Source organism: Leishmania donovani, chromosome 32 (assembly GCF_000227135.1).
Source record: "Leishmania donovani BPK282A1 complete genome, chromosome 32".
In the NCBI taxonomy this organism is placed as follows: Eukaryota; Euglenozoa; class Kinetoplastea; order Trypanosomatida; family Trypanosomatidae; genus Leishmania; species Leishmania donovani.
Genome location: NC_018259.1, coordinates 545,046 through 571,749, shown reverse-complemented (window position 1 = coordinate 571,749; position 26,704 = coordinate 545,046). Strand labels below are relative to the sequence as shown.

The 26,704-nt window shown below is 59.8% G+C and overlaps 8 protein-coding genes across 8 annotated transcripts; all 8 read left to right on the top strand.

Annotated features, from left to right (window-relative positions):
• Positions 1-191: 191 nt before the first annotated feature.
• Positions 192-677, top strand: LDBPK_321510 (hypothetical protein, conserved; the record flags this gene model as incomplete). Its single annotated transcript, XM_003863519.1, has 1 exon — positions 192-677. The coding sequence occupies one exon, from the start codon at positions 192-194 to the stop codon at positions 675-677; it is 486 nt and encodes a 161-aa protein (XP_003863567.1).
• An 824-nt stretch (positions 678-1,501) lies between these two features.
• LDBPK_321500 (hypothetical protein, conserved) lies at positions 1,502-1,945 on the top strand (the record flags this gene model as incomplete). The annotated part of the gene is made up of 1 exon (XM_003863518.1): positions 1,502-1,945. The coding sequence occupies one exon, from the start codon at positions 1,502-1,504 to the stop codon at positions 1,943-1,945; it is 444 nt and encodes a 147-aa protein (XP_003863566.1).
• A 1,850-nt stretch (positions 1,946-3,795) lies between these two features.
• Positions 3,796-7,200, top strand: LDBPK_321490 (hypothetical protein, conserved; the record flags this gene model as incomplete). Its single annotated transcript, XM_003863517.1, has 1 exon — positions 3,796-7,200. One exon carries the CDS (start codon positions 3,796-3,798, stop codon positions 7,198-7,200), a length of 3,405 nt encoding a protein of 1,134 aa, XP_003863565.1.
• A 1,888-nt stretch (positions 7,201-9,088) lies between these two features.
• On the top strand, positions 9,089-11,161 carry LDBPK_321480 (hypothetical protein, conserved; the record flags this gene model as incomplete). Its single annotated transcript, XM_003863516.1, has 1 exon — positions 9,089-11,161. The coding sequence occupies one exon, from the start codon at positions 9,089-9,091 to the stop codon at positions 11,159-11,161; it is 2,073 nt and encodes a 690-aa protein (XP_003863564.1).
• A 675-nt stretch (positions 11,162-11,836) lies between these two features.
• Positions 11,837-13,069, top strand: LDBPK_321470 (hypothetical protein, unknown function; the record flags this gene model as incomplete). The annotated part of the gene is made up of 1 exon (XM_003863515.1): positions 11,837-13,069. The coding sequence occupies one exon, from the start codon at positions 11,837-11,839 to the stop codon at positions 13,067-13,069; it is 1,233 nt and encodes a 410-aa protein (XP_003863563.1).
• Positions 13,070-13,802: 733 nt separating this feature from the next.
• On the top strand, positions 13,803-18,872 carry LDBPK_321460 (DEAD/DEAH box helicase-like protein, putative; the record flags this gene model as incomplete). The annotated part of the gene is made up of 1 exon (XM_003863514.1): positions 13,803-18,872. One exon carries the CDS (start codon positions 13,803-13,805, stop codon positions 18,870-18,872), a length of 5,070 nt encoding a protein of 1,689 aa, XP_003863562.1.
• A 1,539-nt stretch (positions 18,873-20,411) lies between these two features.
• On the top strand, positions 20,412-22,664 carry LDBPK_321450 (hypothetical protein, conserved; the record flags this gene model as incomplete). Its single annotated transcript, XM_003863513.1, has 1 exon — positions 20,412-22,664. One exon carries the CDS (start codon positions 20,412-20,414, stop codon positions 22,662-22,664), a length of 2,253 nt encoding a protein of 750 aa, XP_003863561.1.
• A 1,765-nt stretch (positions 22,665-24,429) lies between these two features.
• On the top strand, positions 24,430-25,398 carry LDBPK_321440 (hypothetical protein, conserved; the record flags this gene model as incomplete). Its single annotated transcript, XM_003863512.1, has 1 exon — positions 24,430-25,398. The coding sequence occupies one exon, from the start codon at positions 24,430-24,432 to the stop codon at positions 25,396-25,398; it is 969 nt and encodes a 322-aa protein (XP_003863560.1).
• Positions 25,399-26,704: the final 1,306 nt, after the last annotated feature.

The window sequence follows — 26,704 nt, the reverse complement described above, 5'->3', positions numbered from 1 at the left end:
GTGCGGTGGTGCTGCGAGCTGCATCCTATTGCGGCGCCCATCGCGTGTCCTTCCCCCGGCAACATCCTTCTTGCTTAGTCGAAGTTTTTGATTCTCTTCTTCTGCGATTGCTCTACGTCACGCTCCTTTGATTTTGTGTTTTCGATACTCTGCAGCAGCTGTCTGGCACATCTTTCGTTTTCTTTGCAGCAATGAAGTGGCTGAGCCGCCTGATGCTGCGTAAAAAGCGCACGCCGCTCCCGCCAAAGCCGTATGTGGACACGGCCTCAACGGGGCGGCACATGCTAGACGCGCGGTTGTACGACAGCGATGACCTCGCCCAGATCGACCCCGAAAAACCACACTGGCAGGACATGCGCTTCGAGTCTCGTGAAAGAGTGCCGTTTTTCGATGTCTTTGGGTACAATCGGGACTGGAGCTGGTCGCTCTTCAAGGTGTCGAGCCTGTTCTTTGTGATGATCTTCTACTGGGAGATGCGCTCTTTTGCCTACATGAAGAACGACCCGATTAAGATAACGTCGACGACCACGGTGTCGCCCGTACCAGACTACGCCAGGGACGAAAAGGCGACGGAGGAAGAGCTGCGCGAAGCTGGCTTCGCGTACGTTGGCTTGGAGAAGCTTGACAACCTAGGCATATCGGCGGCATCGTCGTGCGAGGCCGACCACAAGGCGTGACGACGGCGTTTTCGATTGAGCTTCAGCAGCTGACATGTCCTGGCGGACCCGCACTGAGGCGACTTTCTTCCTGGCGGTCTGGCTATCGGCTGGACTCTGTTTTGTCGAGAGACGAAGCGATGTGTGCTTAGAGGCGCTCGTCAATGTCTCTCGGTGGATCTCTCCTCTGGAGAACCGCAGCCCCCTTCCCACGTGTACGGAATCGCTTGTGCGTGCCGCTGCTGATATACTCAGCGTCTCCTTCTCGCAGCGCATCTCAAGCTCACAAAACTTGGGGGGGGGGAGGAGGACGACGCGGAGAGGGGAGGGGGAGTGCGGGGGGACTCCGCAGTCAGTCAAGCAGCACCGCACACAAGCACACACAAGGAAAGACCCGCAGCGCTTGAGGGTGCTTTGCGGGGTTGTCCCGCAGGACTGTTGTATGTGTGGATGAGTACCCGATGCTCCACGACGCGCCTTTCTTTTCACCGGCCACACACGCTCAAACTTTACTTGTCTCTCCCCATCGCCGCCTCCGCCGCCTTCTTGTGCATCTCTTCACCTGCTTCGGCCCTCTCCCCATCCACTTATTTTTGTTGTTCTCTCGTTGGATGCCAGAACGCTACGGCCGACACAGAGGCCAGCAATTTGACAGTCGTAGGCGGCTCCTTGTCGTGGAGCGGCCGGAGGATCTCTCTGGGTGTCTCTTACGTCCTCTCGGTGGCTGGGCTGTACGTTTCTCTGCCCCCGTTCCTTTTTCTCACCTTCCGCCGCATAGGTTATCTGTATTCCCACAAGGTCAGGCCACCCCCAATACCCACACGCATACACAGGCGACAGCAGCAATGAACGATATCTACGCAAAACGCTTGGCACAGACAGCCATGTTTCACCAGCTGATGCGCAGCCACGGCACTCTCTGGGCGGCGACGCAGGTGACAAAGGAGAAGCTCGATTTGGCGTTTGTGAAGGAGGAGATGATGCGCGTTAATGGTCGCCGTTCGATGCCGCTTCTCGTCGGTGCGGCCGCGAATGAGAACCTGAACGACACCCACCTTGCTCACCTAACAGAGCATTGTGCGTGGGCGGAGTCCGCTCGCGCCTTCGCCGTGCAGCGGCAGACCCCGCTAACGCAGCACATCGCATCGATGGGGCGCATGGCAGAGACCATCACGCAGGCCAAGACCGCGTCGACGAGTCAACTCCTTTTAAATGAGCACTTGGCCCGCATTGACGGGATTAGCGAGTTCGAGGAGGAGCCCATCATGGCGGATGAATATGACAGTTGAGCGCACATGCACGAGCGGGTATGTATGCATACATATATGTATACGTGCGTGTGTGCTCAAACTTTGGCGAAGTTGTGTGGGTCGGGGCCGCCGCTACTCCACGGACATGGCGATCTCTCTTTTCCGTGGCACGGCGGTCCGTTGGCTCTTCCTTCGGGCATTTGGGGGAGAGGTTGGCGTGCAGGGTTTTATTTGGGAGTTCCGCCACCTCCGTATTGTCCGTGTGGGTGCGTTTGTTCGTGGGAAGGCGTGCTGGACGTTGGGCTGCCACGTGAGATGTCGACTTGCAAGCAAGCGCGATAATAAACACAGACACTGAGCCACTTGCATAGGTGGGGCAGTGACGTAGCAGCCCAGGGCATATTTGCTGCATCCCCCCCCCCCCACTCACTCCCTTCCTGCCCTCGTGTCTCACCGCTCTTGGCGCACTCTTTCATTCTTATGATCGCGTGTCGCAAAGCTGGGATTACGGTACCCAATCATCGGCACGTGAGAAAGGGCGGCGTTGCTCGTGCTCTCTTGCGTTGCCGTATAGCTCACAGACTCGATGTGGCGTTCTCCCCCTTTGTGCACTTACGAAAAAAAAACACCTTCGCCCCCCCCCCCTCCCCCCTCCCTCCCTCCCCTCCCCATCGACGGTCTTCTCCACTGCACCACAAAAGAGAACGACAACAAGTCGCCACCGGTGAACCGCGGCACAAGCGAACGCAGGAGGAAACGCATCATAATTCGTGTCTCTTTTTGTTGTGGTGCAAACGTGGGTTCCCGCAAGACTTACCCCTCACCCCACGAAACAAAGGAAAACAAGTAGGCGGTGCTCACTCATCAAGACATAGAGAGAGATTCACCTGCACAGACGTGTGCTCTCTTCATCCGTGCAGCTGTTCTTCTCATCTCCTTGCTGCAGCGGGTGCACCCCACATGAGCCACAGAGCTGAAAGAGGCAACGTGAGATCGATATATCTTCCTTGTGGTATTCGTCCTCCCATCTCGCTCATCGTGCCTGTTTCTTTTGATTTAGTCTCGCTCTCTCTCGGTCGTTCTCCCTCGTGTTTGCTTAGCCGTCCCTGTGCCTGTCAGGGGTGACAACGGCGTGGTGACGGTGCGGTTCGTTTCGGCAAGGCTACGGAGCAGCAGTTCAGCCTTAGCATTACTCTTTTCGTTGTGCCCGGGCGTGCGTGTGTGTGCCCTTCCCTTGCTATTATTCTAACTGTGTTGGTTCCCTTCTCTTCTCCGCGCTCGGGTTGCCATCTGCTACACGCTTGCCTTCTACGTCCCCCCCTTCTCCTTTTCTTGCTGTTGTCTATTTGTCGGCGTTCATCACTGCATATTCCGCCCCTCCCCCCCCCAACTCCTTCCTCACGCCACCGATCTCTCGCGCACCACAGCCGGCGCCGTTGGTACGGCTTTCTTCTGCTAGGCGCCCACTGGCTTCGTTTGTTGTCTTATCCGCATCCGCTGCAGCCATGCTCAAGGGGATCAAAAAAAGCTTTAGCCACATGGATCCCCGGCAAATTCGCAAGCGTAGCAGCAAGGCAGCGAGCGCGGTAGCCAGCGAGGAGTCCGGGGACGGCAATGCGACGCCGGAAATGTCTGTGACGCATGCAGGCATGTCGGTGGCGCTACCAGAGGGGATGGTCGTAGGGCCCAAGTCGGTGCCGGCGCCCGGAGGTCCAATGCCGCCAGGGATGCCCGTTAAGGGGGTCCTGCCACCCGGCGCCAAGATCGTGAAGGGCCCACCGCCGAATGCCGTCATAAAAGTTATGACGGGCACCGAAGGATCGCCCAGCTTTTCTCGGCCCAGCTCCATCTCCCCAACTCCTGGTGGGAGTCAGTCACCAACCCCCGGAATGAAGATGATGGGGCAGCCACCACCAGGCGCTAAGATCATTGTCGGTTCGCCACCACCAGGCGCGAAAACTATGCTCGGCGCGCCGCCTCCGGGATTCAAGATCATGTACAGCTCTCCACCACCAGGCACAATGCACGTGGTGTCGCCGCCGCTGAGCAGCACGCCGCCATCGCTGTCGCATGATAACGCGCCTCCGCTCCCACTGGGGATGGCTGCGAAGACCCCAATGAAGATGCTGCCGCCAGGAGCGAAGCTGATTAGTGGACAACCGCCTCCAGGATCGCGGCCAGTGTCGCCAGAGGAGGCGAGACACTCAGCGACGAGCCCTTCTCTGATCCCGTCTCGCTCGGTGTCGCCCACAAACGCGTCTGTGTTCCGCATTCTGCCAAACGGTGTAAAGGTGCTTGTGAGTCCGCCCACCGTTGGAGGGCCCGTCCATCCCGTGAGCAAGGCGCTACCTGGCCACCTTAGTCCATCGCTGCCAGCGAAATCTCCGCCAAGCACGCTGATCAAGTCAATGGGAGACTTGAACCTGGGAGGGACACCGACAGCTCCGACGTTGCGCACCACGGCGCCACTGATCCCTCCGCAGAACGCGAACGTTTCTGTCGGACCCAAGTCCCTTCCAGGGCCGCAACAGCAGCTCCCAAAGCCGATGCCGGTGCGACCGGGTGGCACCATCGTGAAGGCAGTCGAGGCTCCCTATCGCACGCCTCCCGGGCGCAACCAGCAGACATCGGCTGCCAAGCTACACCAAGGCGATGTGCAAGTCAAGATGCACAAGTCGGAAAGCGACGAGTTCACCTTCCAGGAGGAGGACAACTTAGACGACTCCGCCGACATCCAGTTTGAGGAGGCGCCATCGGTGATGCCACCAGAATCGCCGCGGGCTGGCGCGGCGGTAGCGGAGCTGCGCCGCATCTCCTCGTCGGGCTCCTCGTCCTCGTCGCTGTCCCTCCGCGAAGACCCCGACGAGGCCACGGCGCTCCCAACGGTGATGAAGCCGCACAGCAGCACTGCGCCAACAGCGATAGCGTCGCCGTGCTCTCCATCGTCTGCCGTAGGTACAGTTGCACCTGTCGAGTACGAGAAGAGCGTGAACAGGCACCAGTCACAGGATGAGGGTAGCAAAGGGGCAAGGAAAAAGAAGCACAAGGGCCGTCGCGCGTCGCCGCGGGACGACAAGCTGGACGACGGCAAGTCGTCGCGCAAGCAGAGACGCAAACATCATCATCACCACCGGCCGCACTCCAGCGATGTGGGCGACATGTCCAGGAGCTCGGCTTCGCTGCAGTCCTATTCCGTTCCCGGTGCTCCAGTGAGCGCCTCGCCTGCAGCGGTGGACGACACGCAACGCCGCACGCCATCGCAGCGGGCGGCAGCGGACGGTAAAGACGACGTCGTAGACATCCCAGGGGAGCTAGGCGGCGAACAGCTGAGAGAACTCGCCTTTACGCCGGAGGCGCTCACTTCTGCCTCACGCGGCCGAATCGCAGAGGACTTCCTGTCGATCCTCTGCCCTCAGCAGTATTACGGTAAGGTGCAGAAGATCAGTCGTATCCGAGCATTCAAGGCAGACCGCTCTGCCGCTACCGGCCTGCGCAGCAGCAGCTCCATCTACGTCGCGACAAAAGGTGTGATGCCGAACCCGTACTTTTACCCTCAGCTGCGGCTGCGCAACAGCGATGGCGAAAAGCTTGGCAGCCTCGCGAGTGCCGACGAAGTGGCCGAGGGTGTCGTGAACACGCCAATAATTCTCTACGAAGCCGCTCCTGGCAACATGCTGTTCGCCGACACCGAGCTCGAGGCACGGCGCTTGCTCGAGAGTAACCGGAACTTTAACAGCTGCTTCATGCTCAGCAACTCAGCCATTCTCTTTAGAGACCCAGAACACTACGTGGTGCCCGTCGCTTCGCTGAATGTGCAGTGGGTGCCGTACGCCTCACCGCAGTCTGAGCCGCAGTGCCCTGTCCACAGGCGCGAGTTGCAGCTTTTCGACCCGTGCTCGAAGGAGCTCGTCTGCGCCCTGTGCGCGTCGCGCAACGGCATTCCCATGTCGAACTTCGTCGTCATCCCCGACGTGCTCGGCAACGCTGACTCGCGCCGCACAATCGAGGAAAAGGTGTCCGTCCAGCTGGATGAGGCGCAGCAATCGGCGAAGCGGTGGGTGGAGCAGCACCAGCGGGTGCGCGAGCTGTGCGAAGGCAAAAAGGACGCCATCCGCAACCAGTTCAACCTCCTCATCAACGCCCTCGAGGCGAAGAAGAAGGAGTACATTGAGGCGTGTGAGGCGGAGTTTGCCTACGCGCAGACGGACGTCGCCCGCGAAATCCTCATCACAGATGAGAAGGTGCAGCTGCTGCGCGCCGCCACGGACCACCTCCGCACCGATCCGTCGAAGCCGCTTTTCTCCATGCAAATCGCAACCATCGCCGAGGGCTTGAGCGCCTCCACGGACCTGCCTTCGCGCTTCACGCGTGCCTCGCTGCGGTTGCCCCCGATGAGCGCCGGTCTCATGCCGAACTTAGAGGGCGTCATGTCGCAAGTGCTGGAGCTCAGTCCGCAGCTGTCCCCCTCGGGAGCCAGAGGCGGGGAATATCGTACGGAGGGCCTGTCTCTGTCCAACGCGCCGTACAAACGGCCGAACTGGAATCTTCACAACGATGGCCGGCCCGTGGAGGAGGCCGTGAACGTTGCACACAGAGATCGCTGGCGTTTCAGCGGTACGGGTGCCAATGCTGCCGCCGCTTCCCTTGCCAAGCCGTCGCGCCCTGCAGGCCGAAGCGCGAATGCGTCGCCGCTGCATAGCAATGGCCGTTCCGCCTGTTGTAGCTCCCCTGCCCGACCTGCTCTTTCTGGGCCAGTGGCGACGCGAGAGTACGTGAGAAGCATGTCTAGCTCTTCCCACAAGCGATCTGCCGCGGGGTCAGCTTCATCGGCGCAGTTTGCCGCGGATGCGGTGTCTGTGCCGAACAGCACCGGCACCTCCCTCTTCGATTTCGCCCTTCACCACCTACTAAGCACCTTGGGCACGTCGAATGTGAAACGGCGGTCACCGCGCTACGTGCAGTGGGCCATCCGCATCGATGATCCGGGCGACTGGGTCGGTCTCGGCGTCGGTGTTGGCAACACGATTGAGGCGTGGGAGCAAGGCAGCACAAATGACCTCTCTCACTTGTGGATTGTACCGGCGTCCATGACGGGCCAGGTACTGTACCTACGCGTCGCAGTGAGCTCCAGCAGCGGACACGCGAAGCTGACGGTACACGATGTGCGTGGAAAGCAGGTAGACGCTGGTGAGGTGCCGCAGTGGAACGCAGCCCGTCCGTCCTACCCGCAGGCCACGTTTGGTGGGCATATCGGATCTGTTCGGATGATCGAGATCCCTCACGTTGTGCACTGAGTCAGCGGTCGCAAGACCTTCGAAAGCGTACGTATAGGTTCACGTTCGTGGGTCTACGTGTTCGTGCGGGCACTCCTTGCGTTCGCATCTGCTCGTCTCTCCTGCTGAGTGGCATGTCCCGACGAGGAGAGAAGATCCCTGTCAGGGACGTCCACTTCACCTGTCACAACCCGCCTCATTCTCCATTGGGGTTTTCCCCTTCGGTGGTTGTGTGCTTGATTCTCGTGGCTCGCGTGGTGTGTGCGATTGGCTGCCTTTATAGAGATCTGTGTGTATGTACAGATGTACATGGGCTGTTCTTGTGGCTGTCGTTGTTCCGGAAAGTTTAGAGTGTTTTGTTCTATAGCCCTCCTTGTGTTTTCTGTGTTGGGCGTGCCTTGGTGCCGGCATCTTCACCGCTGTTGTCTTTGTCGCGTTCTCTTTTCCCGTTGTAGCGGTTGCCGTTGCTTCTTCGCCTAAAGCTTGCGCTTCACTGTCGTCTCGCCGAGCAGTCCGTGTCTCTCGCTCTTGTGTCGCCTCTTCTGCACCTATTCACTCACACACACACACACACACACACACGCACGCCCCCACACACGTGAACCGCTTTTGTCTTTCAATTTGTTTTTTTTTTTTTCCTTTCTCATGGCGTCTCAGCTGTGCCGTCAACCCTGTGCACGTGTGTGCACGAGGGGAATTTCGTTGCATTTCTTGTGAAGGATGCCACATTAGATCTCGGGACGATTCTGGCTCGTGGCGCCACATTTTTTGTGTCTCTGTGGCCTCTTCACTGTTCACTGGCTTCTCCACCAGCAGCACCCTCTACTTTTTTTTCTCGTTTCCGTTATTGCGTTGGTATGTGCATGTCTCTATTTATCTAGGCGTGTGACATGGCTCTCTCGATCATTCTCCATACCGCTTTCTTGCACTTGGCCGCCGCCCCACACACGTATATCATCCATGAACGTGTTCGGGTATCGCACGCCCTTGCCGCTCTCTGTGTCGTAGCCGTTGCCGGGTGTGCAGGTGCACGTGGGAGCGTTTTCGTTTTGTTTGGAAGACCTCTGGAGAAGCAGCCACGAAAGAGTCACAAAAGGCGGCAGAGTGGAGAGATGGCCAACACACACTTTGGCTTTGGCAGCTGCGCAACGTCGGCGGTGTCAAGCAGAGACGTCCCACGGGTCTTCTCCCACGCGTCAAACCGTTGCAGTCTTTTCGAGAGACTATCGGCAAGGCAGAATGGGGCCATGTGCCCTTCGTGTCCTCCCTTGGCCCTCGCATGCATTATAGGCAGTGTGCGAGTGTGACCCGCTAGTCAGCTAGCCCGGTGCGAACGGCCTTCACTCTGGCTGTCCGCTGCGCGAGAGGTTATGGGCGCCCTCTCTTCCTCGCTCGCATTCTTCTTCATGCGTATCTCTGTCGTTTTTTCTCCGCCCTGCGTGTGTCGCCGTTTCGCTGTTGTCGTTGTCCGTGCTTCCTTTGTAAGCGAGCCACGCCTCTTGCAAGTGACGTGTAGCTGTACCGCAGAAGCCTTTACTTTTCTGTGCTGTGTTGAACGGAGGGGTGGTGGAGGCCGGCGTCACTCCTCTGTTGCTGTTTTGTGCGTGTGTGTGTGTGCTTTCCACCGCACTGCACGTCTATTCCCTTTCGGCGGCGCAGCAGAACGGCGTTCGGAGAATGCGGAAGGGTCCTCCCACCTCGTCTTGCTCTGTCGGAGTAGCTTTTTGCACACCCAGTGAACCTTGCAACATCCTCTGGCCTCGGACGCCTACTATCTGTGGCGTGGTGCACTGATAAGAGAGCGGGGTAGCGGGGAGCGACCACGGGTTTGCCTCCGCCTCTGCACCGTCACGCAACCAAGATGAGGCACCGCCTGGCGGAGGGAGCGCCCAAGTAATCCAAAAGGTCGATGCCCTTCTTTGGTGTAGATGACATCCTCTTTTTGCTGGCCTCGACGAAGGCGCTGCTGTGGGCGAAGCGGGCCGATGTCGTGGAGCCTGGCGTCTACACAACAGTCAACATCCTCACAGATGACTCTCAAGAAGCTGCGCGCCGTGCCGCAGCGGCCGGCGCTGAGCAAGGGAGCACGCCGACACTGCTGCTCAAGGGCTTCGAGCTGCAGGCAGAGGAGGCCAACCTTCTCTACTTTCAGAACTTTGCCAGGCAAGTGGAAACGCGGTTTCGCCCTGAGCTGGCAGCCCTGATCAGCGCACCAGACGCTGCCGACAGAAGCGGCGCGTCCGCTTCGGCGCCGCTGCTTGTGAAGGAAAGTGTCCACACGCAGTTCCGTGAAACCCCTGTGGTGTACCAAGTCCCTCAAGTACCGCACCGCCTCTACAACCTTCACAAGGGGCGCCCTCACGTTTCCTCGCTGGCCACCGCCTCCGAGGAAGATGTCAAGGAGCGCATTGCGAGCTACTCGGTCGCCGAGGTGCAGGCACTCTTCTGCAAGATGGAGCGGGAGGCGTTGTGGCAGGCGGTCATCCATGTCAGCTACGGCATCGATCAGGCAAGGCAACAACCGCGCTACCTCAACCAGCACAACGTCGAATGTGCGATCCGCACACTGCTGAACACGTCTCACGCGGGCATGGCCCTCATCTACTACTTCCGCTTTGGCGAAGACATGCTTGTCTCGGACGAAATATTAGTGGCGCTCTTTCATGCCTGTCGGAATGACGAGCAGCTCAGCCTGAAACTGTGCCACGTGCTGCAGTCTTTCCAGTCGCAGTGGACCCCGACGGTGTGCGCCTGTTGCCTCACCACCGCAGCACGCTTCGACTACGAGCAAGCCATAAGGCTTTACCACGCCTACATGGAGACGCAGCGCAGCCAGCAGGTGGCCTCGCAAGGCATGCTGCGCCCCGTGTTAGCCGCCCCCGCGCTTCTGCGCGAGACCGGCGTTGCGGCCGCGCCGGCGCAGCTGCAGCTGCACTACCTGTATCACGTCATCATTCCACTCGTTGTCGCGCACGACCCGGCGAGTGCGGATACCTACGTGGCAGATATGCTGGTAAAGGACGCGGAGTCCGCGCCAGATGTGCTGCTCAAGTGCCTCGGTTTCAGAAAGGGTCAAGAGCTCGCCTGGAGGTATCTTGACGACACTACAAGCGGCGCCACTGATTCGACGGCGGCGGACGTAGTCAAGCGATGGGTACTGGCACAGAAGAGGGTACAGCGCACTGGCAGTGCCCCTCTCGACGTCGCTGGCATGGCCATTCATCTGTACCGACTGCGGCCGTCGGCTATGAACATGAACACAGTGCTGAAGCTGTGCACCGAGTGCGTGGATGCCAGGGAGGGCGAGGCAGTGAAGATGACCTCCACCGGCGTGGCACAACACGATTTGGGCACCACAGCTTCTCCAAGGAACGCAGCGCCTTTGTCTGCCACACTTAAACGGTTGGCGAGTGGGCGAGTGACGGTGCTGACGCACCTTCTGCTTCGCATGCCTCTCCAATCCGAGCTCGATGCCACCGTGTTGGCGCGCACCATCACCGAGCAGCACGCGTCCTGGGGGCTCGCCACGCAGTTCCTCTCTGTGATGCTGCGGCGCAAGTGCTTCAACGTTGTACCGAGTATTGCGGCGCACGTCGCCCGCCAGGGACAGTGGGCAACAGCGGCCAAATCTATGGCCATCTATCTCAGCAATCAGCGGGCGGCCATGACAGTAAAGGAGGCGAAGCTGTGTATCGACTCGTGCGTGCACGCAGGGCAGTGGTCCAGCGCACTGTTCTGGGTGGAGCGGGCGCATGCAAAGGGTCTCGCCCTCGGCTCCTCCACCTACAACCTCGTCCTCGGAGTGAGTCGCCACTGCAGTTTTGAGGCAGCGGAGCGCGTTGTGACGGCAATGCACGACGTCGGTGCTTCCTGCTCGGAGCAGGGCATACTCGACCTTATCGAGATCGCCGCCCATCGAGGGAAGGTGGCGAATGCGCTGTCTGTTCTGCGCCATCACAGCAATGTTGAACGGAAACCGTGACGGTTTGCGAGCGCATACTATGAGTATGTTGTATATCGGTGTCTGTATGTCTGACGTAGATTTCGCTAACGTATGTATGTTTGCCGTTTTGTGCGCGCGCTGCACGTGCTGCCTTATTCGAGGATATCGATTTTGCAGGAACCTGCAAGTGCCAAGCCCTTCCGACGCGCGCGCACTCTCTCTCGTTCTCTCCCCTCTTCGCAGACTCGCAAGGGCTTTTGCGTGTTTTGCAGTCTCAACTCTTGGAGACACGCACCCTTGTCGCATAGAGGCGTACACGCCGTTTCACAATCCGGAGGCAGCAAGGGGAAAGTGTATGTGTGTGTGTGTCGTTGTGCCGAGGGTGTGTGAGAGGTGTGCTGCTTGTATGGCCGTACCTGCGTCTCCCTCCCCCATACAGACTTCATTTCTTCCGCTGCTGTCCTCTACGTTGCGGCTCCCACTTTTTTCTTCGCAACCTCGCTTTCCATGGTATGTGTCTGGGTGTGGAGGAGGCGTTGCCCACCAGCACGCGCGTACTTTGCCGTCACTGACGCCCGCGTCAACTGCCCAGTCGATGGCATGCAAACTGAATACCACCCACATTATGTCGCTTCTCCCTCCTCCGTACACTCTCTCGGTGTAACGTCCGTTCCACACAAACGTTAGCTCCATGACTACACCGTTGCCGCTCACATGACGGTGGAGTTTACAGAGTTAGATGAGGCAAATCGCAAGGTGCGAGAGTGGAAACGGGAGGCAAAGCAATCCGCGCCTGTCAGCCTCGCTGGCGGTATTGATCTGACCATGTGTCTTGACGAGATGCAGATCGTGGTACCCCCGCTTTCGCCTTTTCAGGTGCTGCGCACCAGCGACATCCTCATCCAGTTGGTTCACATACCATCTATCACTACCACAGCAGCCGCCAGTGCCGCCTTCGGTGCACTTGTGACGCTGCTATTCGCTACGAAAAGGAGCGTTACCTCTGTTGCACAGCAGGGGTTCTTGAGACGGTGGGCGCACCGACTGTTGCGCATCATGGTCACTGCCGTGGCATCAGTTGTGTTTGCTCGATTTCTGCGTGAGCGTTACCCGACGGTGCAGCGTGTCTCGCAGTACGAAAACTTGTCCAGATCTCCAGATGGTCCGTGTTTCGTCGCGAATCGCATCCTGACCATGACGAGCTCACAGGCCGGCACACACGCCGATGGGCCGCATCATTTCTGCCGCAGTCTGTCTCACCGCAACTACGACGACGCGCACTACAGCGGCGATGCCGTCGTTCTGGATATCACCACAGAGCTGCGCGAGCATCACCAATCGCTGGATCCTGATGCCCCTCTGGCGATCACGGTGGAAGTGCTGGAAAAGGCTCGAGTGAAACTGCCCGCGGCGTTTCGGGACGGTTCCCGACCTGTGTGGCGCCTGCTGCTTATTACCCGGCACTCAACAACCACTAGCGCCACCAGAACAGGCACCACGGAGGCGTTGACGGAACCCCTTCGCGTTTTCGTTCCGCTGGACGTTGCGTCAGCGACACATGTGGCCGCGGCAGGTGCCAAGGGCGCTACTACTGCGATGCCGTCTGAGTCCCCGTCGAACGCGTACGCGTTTCTGTACCCGGAAGCGGTGGATTATCTGCATCGCGTCTTCCCTCGCTTGGTACTACTGGGCATAGACAGCCCTTCCGTCGATGCACCGCAGGCGATGCCGCCGGGGAAGCACAGTCACGGTTCCCTGCTGCGGTGCGGCATAGCGATTCTGGAGAACCTCCGCTATACCCGCCTCTCCCCGCTGCTCGAGAGCCCCGCAGGGGACCACCACCGCGGATGGATCTCTGGGTCGATGCTGACGGTCTTCAACGCCACGCAAAATTATGATGACGCTCGCGGGTGCTCCGTCATCTTCTTTCCGGAGGAGACGCGATGATGAACATTTTTGCGACGCCGTCTCCCTCCTGATGCTGCGGCGGCCCGAGAGAATGCAAGCAGAACTTACGGCTCGGTGGCTGCCCTTGCATTCCCCACGTGCGATTACGTCTCCTCGTTGGTGGGGTGTGCTTTTCTATATTTTGCGCACAATGACTATCGAAGCCTACAGTAACCAACGTGCGTGCGACACACCAACGACGAGGACGTCGGTGGTGGTGGTGGGGGGGGGGGCGGAAATCTGAAGTAGAAGCGGTGTGAAAGAAAAACGGGCACCGTGTCTGCGTTGCGAGATGTGCGATGGTGGAGGGGGCGGGCGAGGGTAACAAAAAAAAAGCAAACTCTCTCTCTTCCTTGACATTTCCTGCCGCGCACCAAAGGCTTGCTGGCAACGTCACTGTTTGATAGCACCCGACATTCCTCCCCCACCCGCCCCTATTCTTTCTCATGTACCCATTCTATTCCTCTTCTGCTGCTGTTTCTCTCAGTGAGAGTGATGCCCATCACGCACATTCGCGTCGCACGAGGCCCGTGCACCTCTACGCTCCTCTCACCTTCTTTTCGTTCCCCACCTTCGCAGCGCCTCCCACACCCCTTGTCGATTGTGTAGAGGGTGCGGCTCATAGCGTCAACGTACACAGACGCTCTTTCAGCGTGTGCCTTGCCCTGCCCCTTCACCGGTGCCACGTGTAGGGGTATGTGTTTGCGCGAGAGTCAGTGCGTCGCCGCTGGCCATGTCCACTCCCGCTGCAAAGTGCCTTGGCGGGCTCCTTCACTTCTTGCCGCACCGCTGCTTCACGAAGGTGCAGGAAGCCGTCATCCCGGCCTTGTTCACGAATGACCGCAATTGTCTTGTGGCCGCGCCAACTGGTAGTGGGAAGACGGTCCTGCTGGAGGTGGCGATGCTGCGCCTCTTTCGCAACGTTCTCGCCCCCCGCGATGACGCCGGCGCAAGGGCGACAGAGGAGGATGGCGAGACCCGCAGCTGTTCTGGGCCACTGCAGCAGCGAAAACGAAAGGCGGTGTACATCTGTCCCATTAAGGCGCTCGCGAACGAGAAGTACGAGCACTGGCGTGCCCAATTTCCGACCTTGACGGTTGTGATCGAAACGGGCGATCAGCAGCAGCAACAAGTAGACCAGCAGGAGCGCTCGTGCTCCACAGCGTCCGCGACCGGTGATGTCCGAGGACGCGACGGATTAGAGAGTATGGTTTGCGTCTCACAGGCTGACATTCTCGTCACCACGCCGGAGCGGTGGGACAGCATCACGCGACGCTGGAAGGAGAAGGAGGTGATGGCGATCGTAAACTCTGTCGGCCTCCTGCTGTTAGACGAGGTGCACACGGTGCAAGAGGAGCGTGGCGCCGCCATGGAGGCCATCGTGAGCCGCGTCAAGGTCATTCAAGCATCGTCGAGTGCCATGCATCAACACTCGGCGACGGAGACGGCGCCAACACGCATTATTGCGATTAGCGGTACGCTGCCCAACAGTGGCGACCTGGCCGAGTGGCTGGAGGTGTCGCCGGAGATGACGTTTGCCTTCGCCCCGAGTGACCGCCCGGTGCCGCTGACGATACGTGTGATCGGCTACGCGCACGACTCGCCAAACCCGTTTGCTTTCCATCGCTTCCTCTCCTTCAAGATATTCGGCTTCATGCAGCAGTACAGCCAAGGTAGGCCGACGCTCGTTTTTTGTGCCTCGCGGAAGGAGACGACGAGTTCGGCGCAGCGCATCGTTGAAGACATCCGCGATGCCGCAGCTCGCCGGGGGCAGTTGGCGCAGCTGGAACCTTCTGCAGAAGCGCAGCAGCTGATGCAGCAGGCTAGCGACAAGCAGCTGCGCAGCTGCCTGATGATGGGTGTTGGCTTTCACCACGCCGCCATGACCAGGGAAGACCGCCAGCTCGTGGAGCGGATGTTCCGCGAGCAGTACATTGCCGTCGTATGCGCCACAACAACCCTCGCCTTGGGTGTGAACTTGCCTGCGCATCTCGTTCTTATCAAAGGAACTACTTTTTTTTCGAGTGGGCGGTGCCAGGACATGCCCGTGTCAGAGGTGATGCAGATGTGCGGGCGTGCCGGTAGGCCTGGCTGCGACACGCACGGCGTGGCGCTAGTGCTCACCATGCAACGCAGCGTGCACCTCTACGAGACACTCACTAGCGGCGCCGTGACGCTGACCTGCGTCGAGAGTCACTTGCACCGCCACATGATCGAGCACGTCAACGCGGAGGTGGCGCTGCGCACTATCCACAGCTTCCCCTCCGCGATGGAGTGGCTGAAGACGACGTTCTTCTGGATCCGCCTGCGCAAGTGTCCGCCACACTACGGGCTGGAGTTCGCAAACCGAGCCGAGGAGCTGGAGTTTAACGCGGAGGCTTTCGTGGAGGCGCTCATGGAGCGCGCGCTGCGCGTGCTCATGGAGGAAGGTTGCGTGCATCTGAGTCATCTGGACACGTTGGTGCTCTCGGCGGCGAGAGGGACGGCCGCGCCAGTCGCCACAGGCGACATGGAAGACATCAAGCATCCCTCGGCGGTTTTTGAGGCAACGCGGTTGGGAAGGGCCATGTCCCGCATGTACATTCTGTTTGACACGGTGTGCACCCTCAACGCAAGACTCAAGGCCCGCGGGGCGGTGAGTACGAACGGCGACGCGCCCGACGACGACTCTGGTGTGGATGCGTGTGCCGGTGCCATGGACGTTAGCGTAAAGACCACGGCACGGACAGGCTCTATGAGCGTCGCAGAGGTGCACGAGTACTCGCACGCGAAGAAAGACACCTCATCAGAAGGCATGCAACCGCACAGCACTGCAGCAGACGCGACTGTGTGCTCGTCAAGGCGACCTATGATGCCCTTCAATCTGCGGGAGGTTCTCCAGCTTCTCTGCCATTGCCAGGAGCTTGTGGAGGTTCGCCTGCGTCAAGGTGACCGCGGTCCGCTGAACGAGCTTAACAAGACAGTGAAGTACCCGCTACACAGCGGACGCCGCGGCGGGCGAGAGGTCCGGGAGGACTGGCAGAAGGCCTATGTGCTGATTCAGGTCCACATTGGGCTGCTTCCCCTCACGGAAGTCTCCCTGCGGAACGACTCTCTGCGCCTGTGGGCGGTCGTGCCCCGCATGTCGCGATTTCTGGAAGAGTACGCGTGGGCCGCCACCACTTCCTACAGTTTAGCCACGCAAGCAAACCTGCTGGCCCGCTGCATCGAGCGCCGTGTGTGGCCAGACGGGCTCGTGCTGCGCCAGCTCAAACATGTCAGCGACTCGGTGGCGAAAGCTCTGCTGCGGGGCGGGTATAGCACGTTTGAAAGCCTCGGCAGTGTTAACGCACGTCAGCTGGAGGTGCTGTGCAGCCGACTACCACCTTTTGGGTCACAAATACTGAGCGAGGTGCGACGTCTGCCAAGGATATCGTTGGACATCAGCTTTATGGCTTCGCCGGCGGAGTCGGACGGCATAGACAACCAACATCGTGTGCCGAGTGGAGTTGTGCAGCTCACGTTGTCTCCAGGTACCGAGGCGGTGACTGATGAAGGTGTCCCCAACGCGGCGCGGAGGCAGCGCTCGGAGACTGCCTCATCGAAGGCTGCAGGCGGGAAACCACAGCTGCTCAGCGACGTGGTTGCGCTTGATTCGACGCGCGTGCTTCTTCTTGTCGGAATGCCTAGCGAAGATCGCGTGCTCTTGAAGCGATTTGTGCCGCTCTCTGCCTTTGGTTCACCGGACGCCCCAGGGAGTACAGCAGAGGCAGCGTCAAGAGCGACAGCAGATGGTCTCTGTGCGTGGACACTCTGCTTCCCTTTTGCCTCTCCTCCCTTGTTGCGTGACACTAGTAGTGGTGGTGGTGGCAGAGGCAGGCGAATCGAGGCTCGGTGTCTGGTGCTGCGGGTCGTGGGGATGGACACCGTGACGGCGCGCGATGAGGAATTCACCTCCGCCCGTGGCGATGCTGCGAGCGAGAGCATCCACAGGTCAGCACAGAAGCCCGTGGCCAACGGTTGCGTGCTTTTTCCCGCGGCAAAGGACGTTGCGATTCTTCCCTACACGAAAGCGCCGCAGACAGCGCTGTCCGTGCAAGTGGCGTCTGAGGCCCGCGCCACGTTCAACGAGCTACTGGAGGACCTCCAGTACGTCGCAAGTGCGGGAGATCCAACTCAGCCCTACCGCTCCGCTCCACGAGAACCACCCATCTCACGCAAGCGCACTCGTATCGGCCAAAGGGCATGTCGTGCCACAGATGACGATCAAGGGATGCAGAAAAAGGAGACACGCCAGACAAATGGCAATACCGCCGCCATGCCGCTGCCCTCAGCAATGGCGAACGCCACCTCCCTCCTACCAGTCCCAGGTGCGTCAGATCTGCGTGAGGCAGATGGTAGTGGCGCCGCCGGTGCGGCGGCGTCTGAGGTGTCCCAAGAGCGCGCAGCTGCAGGCGGGTCGTCTCTCGACTCCGTGCGTTCCTCGCCTGAGCATTGTGCTGACAAAGGGGCCCGCTTAGAGAAACCCTTGCGTGACCAAAACACTCCACAGCATGTCAGCGAGTTCCCGTCGAAGCCGGTCCGCGAATCGCCATCACCGCGGCAGGCCCGACTCTGCCCCTCCCTGGAGACAGGAGCTGCCGACGCCCTCGCTGTATCAACGCCATCTGCGGCGCACAAGCGCGTGGCACGAGTTCGTCTACAGCCGTGCACCTCGCCTCCAGCGTCCCGACCTCCCGGCACTTCCCCACGCGCTTGCTTTCCGGCACTGCACAGAGAGATACCATACTCTACCCCGCAGGCAGCTTCGTCGAGGCCAGTGCACCCTCACGACTACGGCGACACACCTCCGGGTGTCACAACGTCAGTGGACCAGGGACGCACATATCCGTTGAGACGCATGACTCCACAGAGCGGGCAATGGTGCCCTTCGATGGTGGCACCAACGCCGCCCCCGTCCTGCCGCTTCGTGGTACGCGTGCCGCCACCTCACGCCTCATCTCTTCGCTTAGGCAGAGACTGCATGCACCGTAGCGCGCGCCAACGGAGCGACGTAGTGGAACCGCAGGAGGCGTTCTACTACCCGGTGGATCCTCAGCAGGCGCCGCCAGTCATGCGCTACGCTTTCAGTGGCGTGCAGGGCGAGTGGTGGCGGCCTAGCTATATGCAGGACTCGAGCTGGATGCATGGAGGCGCTGCGTCCCCGCATCCGTACCCCTATCACACGCCTTCCATGGTGACTCGGCTAGCCAACTACGGGCCAATGCTGGCACGACCGAATAGTGTTGGACATCTCCCAGCTCACTGGGACCACGTTGCCGCCGTTCCTGCGTCGCGCTTTGCGGGGCAGCACTCGCCGTCCTTCTTTGCGTCTCGGCCGCCATTTGAATTCGCTGAGGAACACCAACAGATATGGCAGACGGACTCCCGGCTGTCTAGCTACCCGCCTTCCTCGGCGCCCGGTGTATTGCTGCCGCATCAAGCTTCGTCGCCGACCCCATACACTGTGTTGCAAGCCCAGCCCTGGCCTCGTCCACCGCCACCGCCGGTTTACGACCCTCGGGACTGGCGTCCGCCCGCATCTATGCAGCGCGAGCCTGTCCTTCCGTCGCTGTGGATGCCGGTGACCCATGAGCACCAGAAGCAGCGCTTTGCTGTGACGGAGGGCGATCCGCGTGCAAGAACAGCCCCCTCAGACATGTCTGTGAGCCGCGCGGACGCGTCTGTTGCACGACCCGCATCGATGCCCACCAGTGACGGCGGTAACTTCCCCTCGCGCGTTCGTCGCCGCTCCCCAATGGTGGCTCAATCGTGGTGGCAGTGACACTGAGTGCATGTCTTGTTTTTTTTTCTCGATTTCCCGTTCCCCTTTTTTCCTGGAAGCCGGAGGTTGGGGTTGGGGGGTTGTGCTGCTGCATGAGTGTGCCGGGCCGTTGCCCGTGCGCTGCTGCTGCTGCTGCTGCTGCTGCGATATCTGCTATTTCTCCCTCTCTGCTTCTCTGCTCATTCGAGTAGCCTACAAGAGAGTAATACATGTCGCACAAACAACAGTACTGAGCTGATATTCTAATCTGTCATGGGCACGCATGTCTGCGCCGCAAGCTGGAGTGACTTTCCCCGCATCGGCTCGCTTGCGTGACGGCGCGGGCACGCTGCTGACAAGTCGAGATCCACGGTTTGCCCGCATATGGCGAGGCAGACGACGAGCAAAAAGTCCGAAGGCGCCTACGCGTTTTCCGTTGTGGTGCAACAACGTCCCCTGCCGCTCTTATAACTATTGGTCACTTTTTCTCTTGCACCTTCTCTGTCCTCTCGTGCACTTCGCTGCCGCTAGAGCTGTTTCGCTGCTGCCTGCCACTTTGCGTGCAGCAGCGGCGCTGATCCTGCGGCACACACATATACGCACACAATATATAAGCATCTGATATATATATATATATAGATGTTTACTGAACAACAACACTGAGTGTTGCTCTGTCCCGCGAGCACCCCACCCCCACACCCCTCCACACACAGAGAGAGAAACAGTGATACTCCCACATTGTTCCTATGCGATCTTCTACACCCCCTATTTCCGTTTTTCTCTTTTCGCCCAACAGCACTTGCGCCATCCATCCACTCATCCATCCGCAGACACACACACACACACACACACACACATACACATTCACACATACACCGGTTCTGCCTTTCATTTCTTTCCCTCTCTTCCTTCCGACACCTTGTTCCTCACCCGTTCCAAAGAGGAAGTAAGCGAGTGAGCAGAGAATCAACAGAAACGCAGTGCGGACACCGACGACCACCACCAGCTCTGCGGGAGGAGTGCGGAGCTAAGCGGTAAGGGCGCACCCCTCTTCTATTACTATTTTACGTTCATTGTTGACCTGCGTGATGCACTGACCACTCGCTAGGCTTTTGTTGCTGTTCTTATCCTCCGCATCCCGCTCTGTTTCTCTCATTTCTGGCCACCTTGCGGTTTGCTCTTGCGCCTTCTACAGGTACACACCACGTATCCGCGAGCGACTGTCCTACCCCGAACAGCGCACACGCACTTCTCTGTTGTTGTCTGTTTCGGCTTGCTTTTCTTCTCTCACTATACCCCTACCCCACCACACCACACGCACATTGACCTCAGAAGCTCACTTCCCGCTGCTTGCGTGTTTGGTCTTACGCGTGGGCGCATCCTCCTCTTCCTCTTACCTGTGTGCCTGTCTGGCTGCACGTCGCGGTCGCTTTCTTCGCGGGCTCGCTGTGTGCGTGTGCTCATCGCTTCTTGTCGCTTCCCCCTTCCCCCCTCTCTCTCCCCCAGTAGTGTCCTGTTTTCTTTGCTTTCACGATCCCGTCCAGGCAGTACCCTACTCCGATGATCATCGGTGCACCGTCGAAGAGATGGGCAACGGAGAGTGTTCCTGAGCTACTCGCATCCCCACAGACAGACCTCGCTGCGGTGTTGTTGTCAGACGGCGTTGCCGACTATCTGCACAGCACCCAGTCCCTGGGGACCGCCCGTGTGAATCGACGCAGAGGCGACGGCTCCGACAAGGACGAGGACGGCAGCTCCGACGGCATTCCAAGCGCTGTGCGTGTTGTTCTTCAATACATTGTACGGCATGCAGATACGCTGTTCTCGCTGCTTCACGGAAAGTCGCAGATAGAGAATGGCCCTATGGGCTCGAAACACCAGCCGCAAGGCTCCTTTCCGACGGTCTGCACCACTCCAGGAGAGGCCGAAGCATCGACGGGAGTCGTGGAGATAGAACACCCATCCAAGGGGAATCACGCCAACGGTGCGCCGACATCAGCCGCCGCCGTCATCGGCGATGCTGAGGAGGAGCAGGAGCGGCGGTGCCTCGCGAACTTGACGGAGCTGCTCTCTTTCTGTATCACCCACTCACAGGAGCGATCGGAAATCAACGCGGTCGTGGCGGCCTGCATCGAAGCACTGAGTGTGGAGAAGACCCTGGAGCCGCAGCGCACGTTTGCCGTGCAGCGTCTCCTGCTAGAAGCCTTCGATAATGACTTCGAGGCGACCACGCAGGCCATCGCCGACACCCTCAAGCATTCGACCATTAAGGGTGTGGTGGAGAACCTGGCGAGCAACTCCATTGTCGCCGAGACCCTCATAGCGCTCTTTGGATCAGCGCTGTCCGCGGTGTGGATGGTGAAGCCAACGACCAAGACGGCGCTCTTCACGTCGCAATGGATTCGACTTGGCTTCCCGACGACGCTCTGCGCCTACCTACCCGTCGCCATTCGCGACCCCGGGATGTACCACTACTTTTACTTCTTCAAGGAACTACTCAAGCGCGGGTACAGCCACAGCGCTGGGCCAATCGTGGATGTGCTCCTCAGCGAGCCGCTTGTCTCCGACTACGTTGAGCGCATCTTAAGCTGCTGCGAGCAGGATGTGGGGAGGTCGGCGCTCTTGACGCCAGAGGGCGCCGCAGCGACGCCTGTGTCGCTGGCGGCGGATGGGATGGAGGTGCTTGTCTCGATCATTGGCCTCGTGCGGAAGTCGCTGGTGCTGCCCGAGACAAGCTGCATGTACGAAACGGCCACACGGTACATTACGCCGATGGCGGTGCTTCAGGCACAGGCGCTACGCGTGACGGCGCTCCTTGCCCCGACTGCACAGGAGGAGGCCGAGCTGGACGCGCACGCGCCATCTGCGGATGCGTCGCCAAGCTGCCTCTCTGCGGTCGCTCCGGCAGGGATGTATGGCTTGGGCCCGCTCCGGCTTGCGGTCTGCGAGTTGTTCGTGGAGCTCTCCCTCTTCCAGCTGGCCAGCACCGACAACACCCTCATCACGAGCGGCTTCTTCCCTGCGCTCATCGGCTGCTGCGAGCGCTTTCCGCAGCACGACGCGCTCGCGAGGGCTCTGCACCGCTGCATCTTGACCATCTTTCAGCGGGCAACGCTTGTTGGCGAAAGTCTCAGCGCTGCGGCCGAGCGGGATTGCCTGTGGAGGTACCTGGTGAAGGCAGACACTGTTGTGCTGCGGTGTGGCGCGGTCGAATCTGTCCTTGGCGCGCTGACGCGCCTCGCACAGATCCCGAATACGTCCCTGTCGAGCCTCTGCATCGATGTATTGACAAATTTATCCTCGCTGCCACTCTTCCAGTCCACCGCCGGTGGCCCGTTTGAGAAGCACCTGGAAGCTTTCAAGGCGTGCGAGGCCATTCAAGAACGCGTGCGCCACATGGACGCCCCGATCACGGGTGAGCGCTTTAAGGAGCGCGGCTCGACCGGGCTACCACAGCCGGTACACCGCGATACCATCAACCTCGCAGGCGATCGCTTCCACGGCCCGAAGGCGGGCGGCCTCTCTCGCGGCTCGCGCCTTTCCGAGTTTTCAAGCAAGTTTACAAAAGGTTCGTATATAGTTTTGCGCCGCAGCGCCGATGACGACCGACCACAGCGCCCAGCGCAGGACGCGGTAGTAGACATCGAGGCCCTGAAAGAAGAGGTGCACACCCTGCAACAGGGCGGTTCCCCAGCCCTGCAGTCGTACCCCAGCTTTAGCAACGTGAACTTCAATTTCTTGTCGGCGGAAGGAGACACAGATGAAGATCAGAACGACACTGCGACTCAATCATCAGAAGCGCACCGAGATTGACACATATTCTCTTGTTTTTCTGTACATCCCCCGCACTTGTTGCTGTCGTCGTCGTCGCTGGTGAAAATGGGCATCAGTGCGCCAGTAGAGCTCTCTTCCCGTTTCTCCTCAGTTTTCCTGTGGTTGCTTCTCTTTCTTCCGTCCTGTCTCCGTGCGGTTGAGTGACGCATGCTTTCTTTTTGTCTTAAAGTGGTTTCTCCTCTCTCATGACCGGGCATCCACGGCATTGCACGCTGTCTCAGAGCCCAGCGGCCTCCCCCCTCTCTCCCCACTCCTTGTGGGGAAGCCAAGCAGCCCACCCGACTCTCCCCCTGCTATCCTCCGCCAAATGCCGAGCCACCTCTGGCTGTGGCACGATCAGGCACCTACGACGTAAGGCAGCGGGGGTGGAGGAGGAGGAGGAGGAGGAGGAGGGGGTCTGAGCGGTGCATCGCTGCTGACGTCGGCGGTCCGGTGCTGGACGGCGTGGCGTCGCAGCGGCCCGCGATCGTGTCAGCAGGGCGGCGCCATCCATAGGAGTTTAGGCGGCGTGCCAGCGTGGCTCGGACGTATCCCCTCCCCCCGCCACCCCTCCCCTCGGTCCTCACACGGCCTACTAGTGTGGGTGGGTGGGTGGGGGGCTGAGTGCCACCGCCGATGAGGGGGCAGGGGTGCGCCAGGGGTGGCGACGGGGCATGATGGGCGCGGCTGTGAGGGACCCTGCGCTGCGGGCCTCTGGGTATGGTTTGAGGCGGAGGCGGTGTTCCGATGACAGAGTCGGCGCGTTGCTGTAAGGCTATTGCAGCGCTGCTTCGCACGACGCGATGGGGAGGAGGGGGCCTGCGGCAGGCCGGGTGCCGAGTGAAGTGTAACGCATGCTCTGCAGCAGAGAACGGGCACGCTGAAGCAGACCTCTTCCTCGGGACCGTTTCCTGCTTGGCCACATCTTTTTTTTCTGCGAATGTATTGCAGTCGAGTGTGAGGTACACTTGCCACTGCAGGTGAACCCTCCTCTCCGTATTCCCAATGCGTCCCTGTTTTGGGTGTTGCTGAGTGGGTGGTTGTGGTGGCGTTGCTGCCTTTTTGTCTCGTCCTCTCCCTTCTGATGTTGCGGCTGTTGCGATGGCGAGGTTTTTGTAATGTGTTATGCCGATCACAGCGCGTGGTGCACTTTTTTTTTCTTCTAGCTTTTCTCTCCCGTTGCCATGAAGTCTTTGCATGTCTCCGTTGGACAGTGCCACGTGTTGGGTGGTGGGGTTGAGTGGGGGGGGGGAGAGCAGTCAGACGGACAGCCCCTCCTCTTCCCCGAAAACAAGGTTACAAAAGGCTCGAAAAGCTGCCGTTTGGCATCGTTCTGCACTATACTGCATTCACACGGGCGCATCGAGCTGCGGAAGGGTGTACCCCAGTATCGCGCCGTGCGCTTTACCGCTCACCACCCCACCCATCGTCTCCGCCTTGTCTTTCTCCCTGATGTTTTTCGTTTGCTGTGCTACTATGGCCACGCCACAAGAGCACTTGAGTAGGTCTTGCACGAAAAAGAAGGAAAGGACGGTCATGTGTTTAGGTTGCAGTAGAAACAGCGGACATTCTACCTTTTCCCTGCGCTACTTGTCTATCTGCTCTGCTTTATCCGCGTTGGTTGGCTGCTGCACACATCTCTGCCACTCAGGCCCCTACGACCATACCCACAGCGGAAACATACAGCTGGAAAGGGGAGGCGAGAACAGCCATCGAGCAGAAAGCCGCTCGCCCGATCGCCCCTGCCCCTGTGTCATTTGATTCAATGGATACGAGCGCACGCCGGTGTTTCTTGGAGGTGTACACAGACGGGTGCGATGAGCCCCGTCTGCTGCAGCTGGAGCCGACGGTCAAGTTCCACAATGTGCTAAGGCGCTTCGACGAGGATGGTGACCTGTACTGGGGTGACCACCGCATCGACCCACAGACGACCCCCGTTGCCGTGGGCATGGACTGCGGGGTCGACAAGGCGAATACGCTGTGGTTCATTCCAGCCCTGTCACGCACGAAGCCCTGCGGCGTTTCGCGCGTTGACTCCACTGCGCCCTTGGATTCGCCGCCGCGGGTAGACGCCACCGAAGGCCCGGCACTCCGTTCTGCTCGCGGCACGTCGCTTCCTGCCTACTTCGACGATCGCGCCGCTCCTTGGCACAGCAGCGGCCACCATGCAGAGCGCGGTTCGCTCATTGGAGCGCGGATGGGGTCGGCGTCAGCAGCGACAACACCGTCGTGGTACTCTCGACCGCGGCTCTTGTCTCCGGTGCCACTGTCGCTTCCTCGACCGACGGTGAGGCTACCACACACGCAGGCTCACGGCAGCGAGAAAATCGCGCCCATGCGCCGCCTGTACGCTGCGCCGGTCCCACGTGTGCCATCGCCGCCGCACTCCGCCGTCCCGGTTCGGCGCAACGCACCCGTATGCATAGATCCTCATGTTCTTGTCGACGATACCTTTGACGCCGTCCAGGCGCTCCAGACAGAGCTGCGGCACTTAAGCAGCGAGATACGAGCGATGCGACTTCGCGACCCTCTTGATTACAGCAGCGTGACGCCGATGCGTCAGGTTGTAGTGAGGCCCCCCGGCATGGACGCTGCGCCGGCGTTGGCGTCACCAATTTGCCTCTCGATGGCGGAGCCCAGTGTGGAGGAGCTGGCGACGGAGCTGCACCACAAGCAGATGCACCGACTTTACGAACAACGCCGCTTGTACATCACCCACGACTTCCACGTGTAGGCGCGTCACCGACAAGGTCATAGTGCGCGCATGGCGCGCTGGCCTTGGCTTGTGTTTTCGTCGCCGTTCCTTGTGCCAAAAAAAAAAACCTTCCCCGGCGGGAAACAGCCGCTTGGTTTCCCCGCCACGCCAGGCGCCGTTTCGGCCAGCCCCGAAGCCCCCGCCCTTCCCCGCGAGGCCCAGGGCCCTTCCCCCAAGGGGCATGGCGGCGCACCCGCCCGCCAAAGGCGACGAGATCCCCCACCCCCTCCCGCACGCCCCCACCCATCGCACCCGCCTCCGGATCGCACCAGCGCCCTGGAGAGACGCATCCCAGAAAGGAGCCCGTGCTGGGATCACCTAAAGGGGACATGCGTGCACAAGAAACGATTCTACCAGAGAAGGTGGCTTCCCCCATGGATGGCGGCGACTCCTCCATCGACGCGTGCCGACGAGCGCGTCCGGTCATGGGAGCACACCGTGAATACAGTTGCACTCACCAGCAGCCATAGCTCATATCCGACAAAATCGCTGGCACCTTCCAGTATCTAGTGCCCTGTCTACTCGCTGTCTCATAGGCAGAAAACACGTTCAGAGTTGTGATGCTCTCACCATAATGGGTGCGCGGGGAAACCACGCCACCTCAAACGCGAGAGCGCCGTTCACAACGCTGACGAATCCCCACAAGGGGAGGAAGGGGGGGGGGGCAGCCCATCTCGAAGCACTGAAGTACGCTTCATCTGTCCAAAAACTCTCATATACCTGAAACGGCAATCTGTTAGACACGGAGAGAAAACACCTGCAGGCATGCCACTCTCCAACAGCCTCTACCCCCCCCCCCACACACACGCTGGGGTGCACATCGCCGATGCCCGTATTCGGCTGCCTTTTCGCCTGGAGACAAGCCAACGTCGCTCTGAGCGACGCTCGCCCCAAGTGGCGCTCAACTAGGATGATCAAGCAGGGTCGAAGGCAGGAGCGTTTGCGCTAGGCAAGAGGGGCCCACTCATACTGTATGACAGACGCTACCCAGGAGGTGGTATCGACCACAACGCGCCCAGCGCTAGCACAAACACAGGCAGCAGCCACGAACGGGGCCCACGACTTAGAGATGTCGGCCAACGCTCGTTACGAGGACAACCTCCTCCCCCTGATGGTGAGGCCGACAGACAGAATGCATTCTGCAGAAACCACGTGAAGCATCTCAGGAAATGATCACACGCATCGCCCTACTGGAAAAGCGTTGACAAGTTTTGGCGTTCAACCTGTGGGTTCTGCTACACAACCTGAGAGCGAACTCCACTCCACCCCTCGCCGTTATCCACGG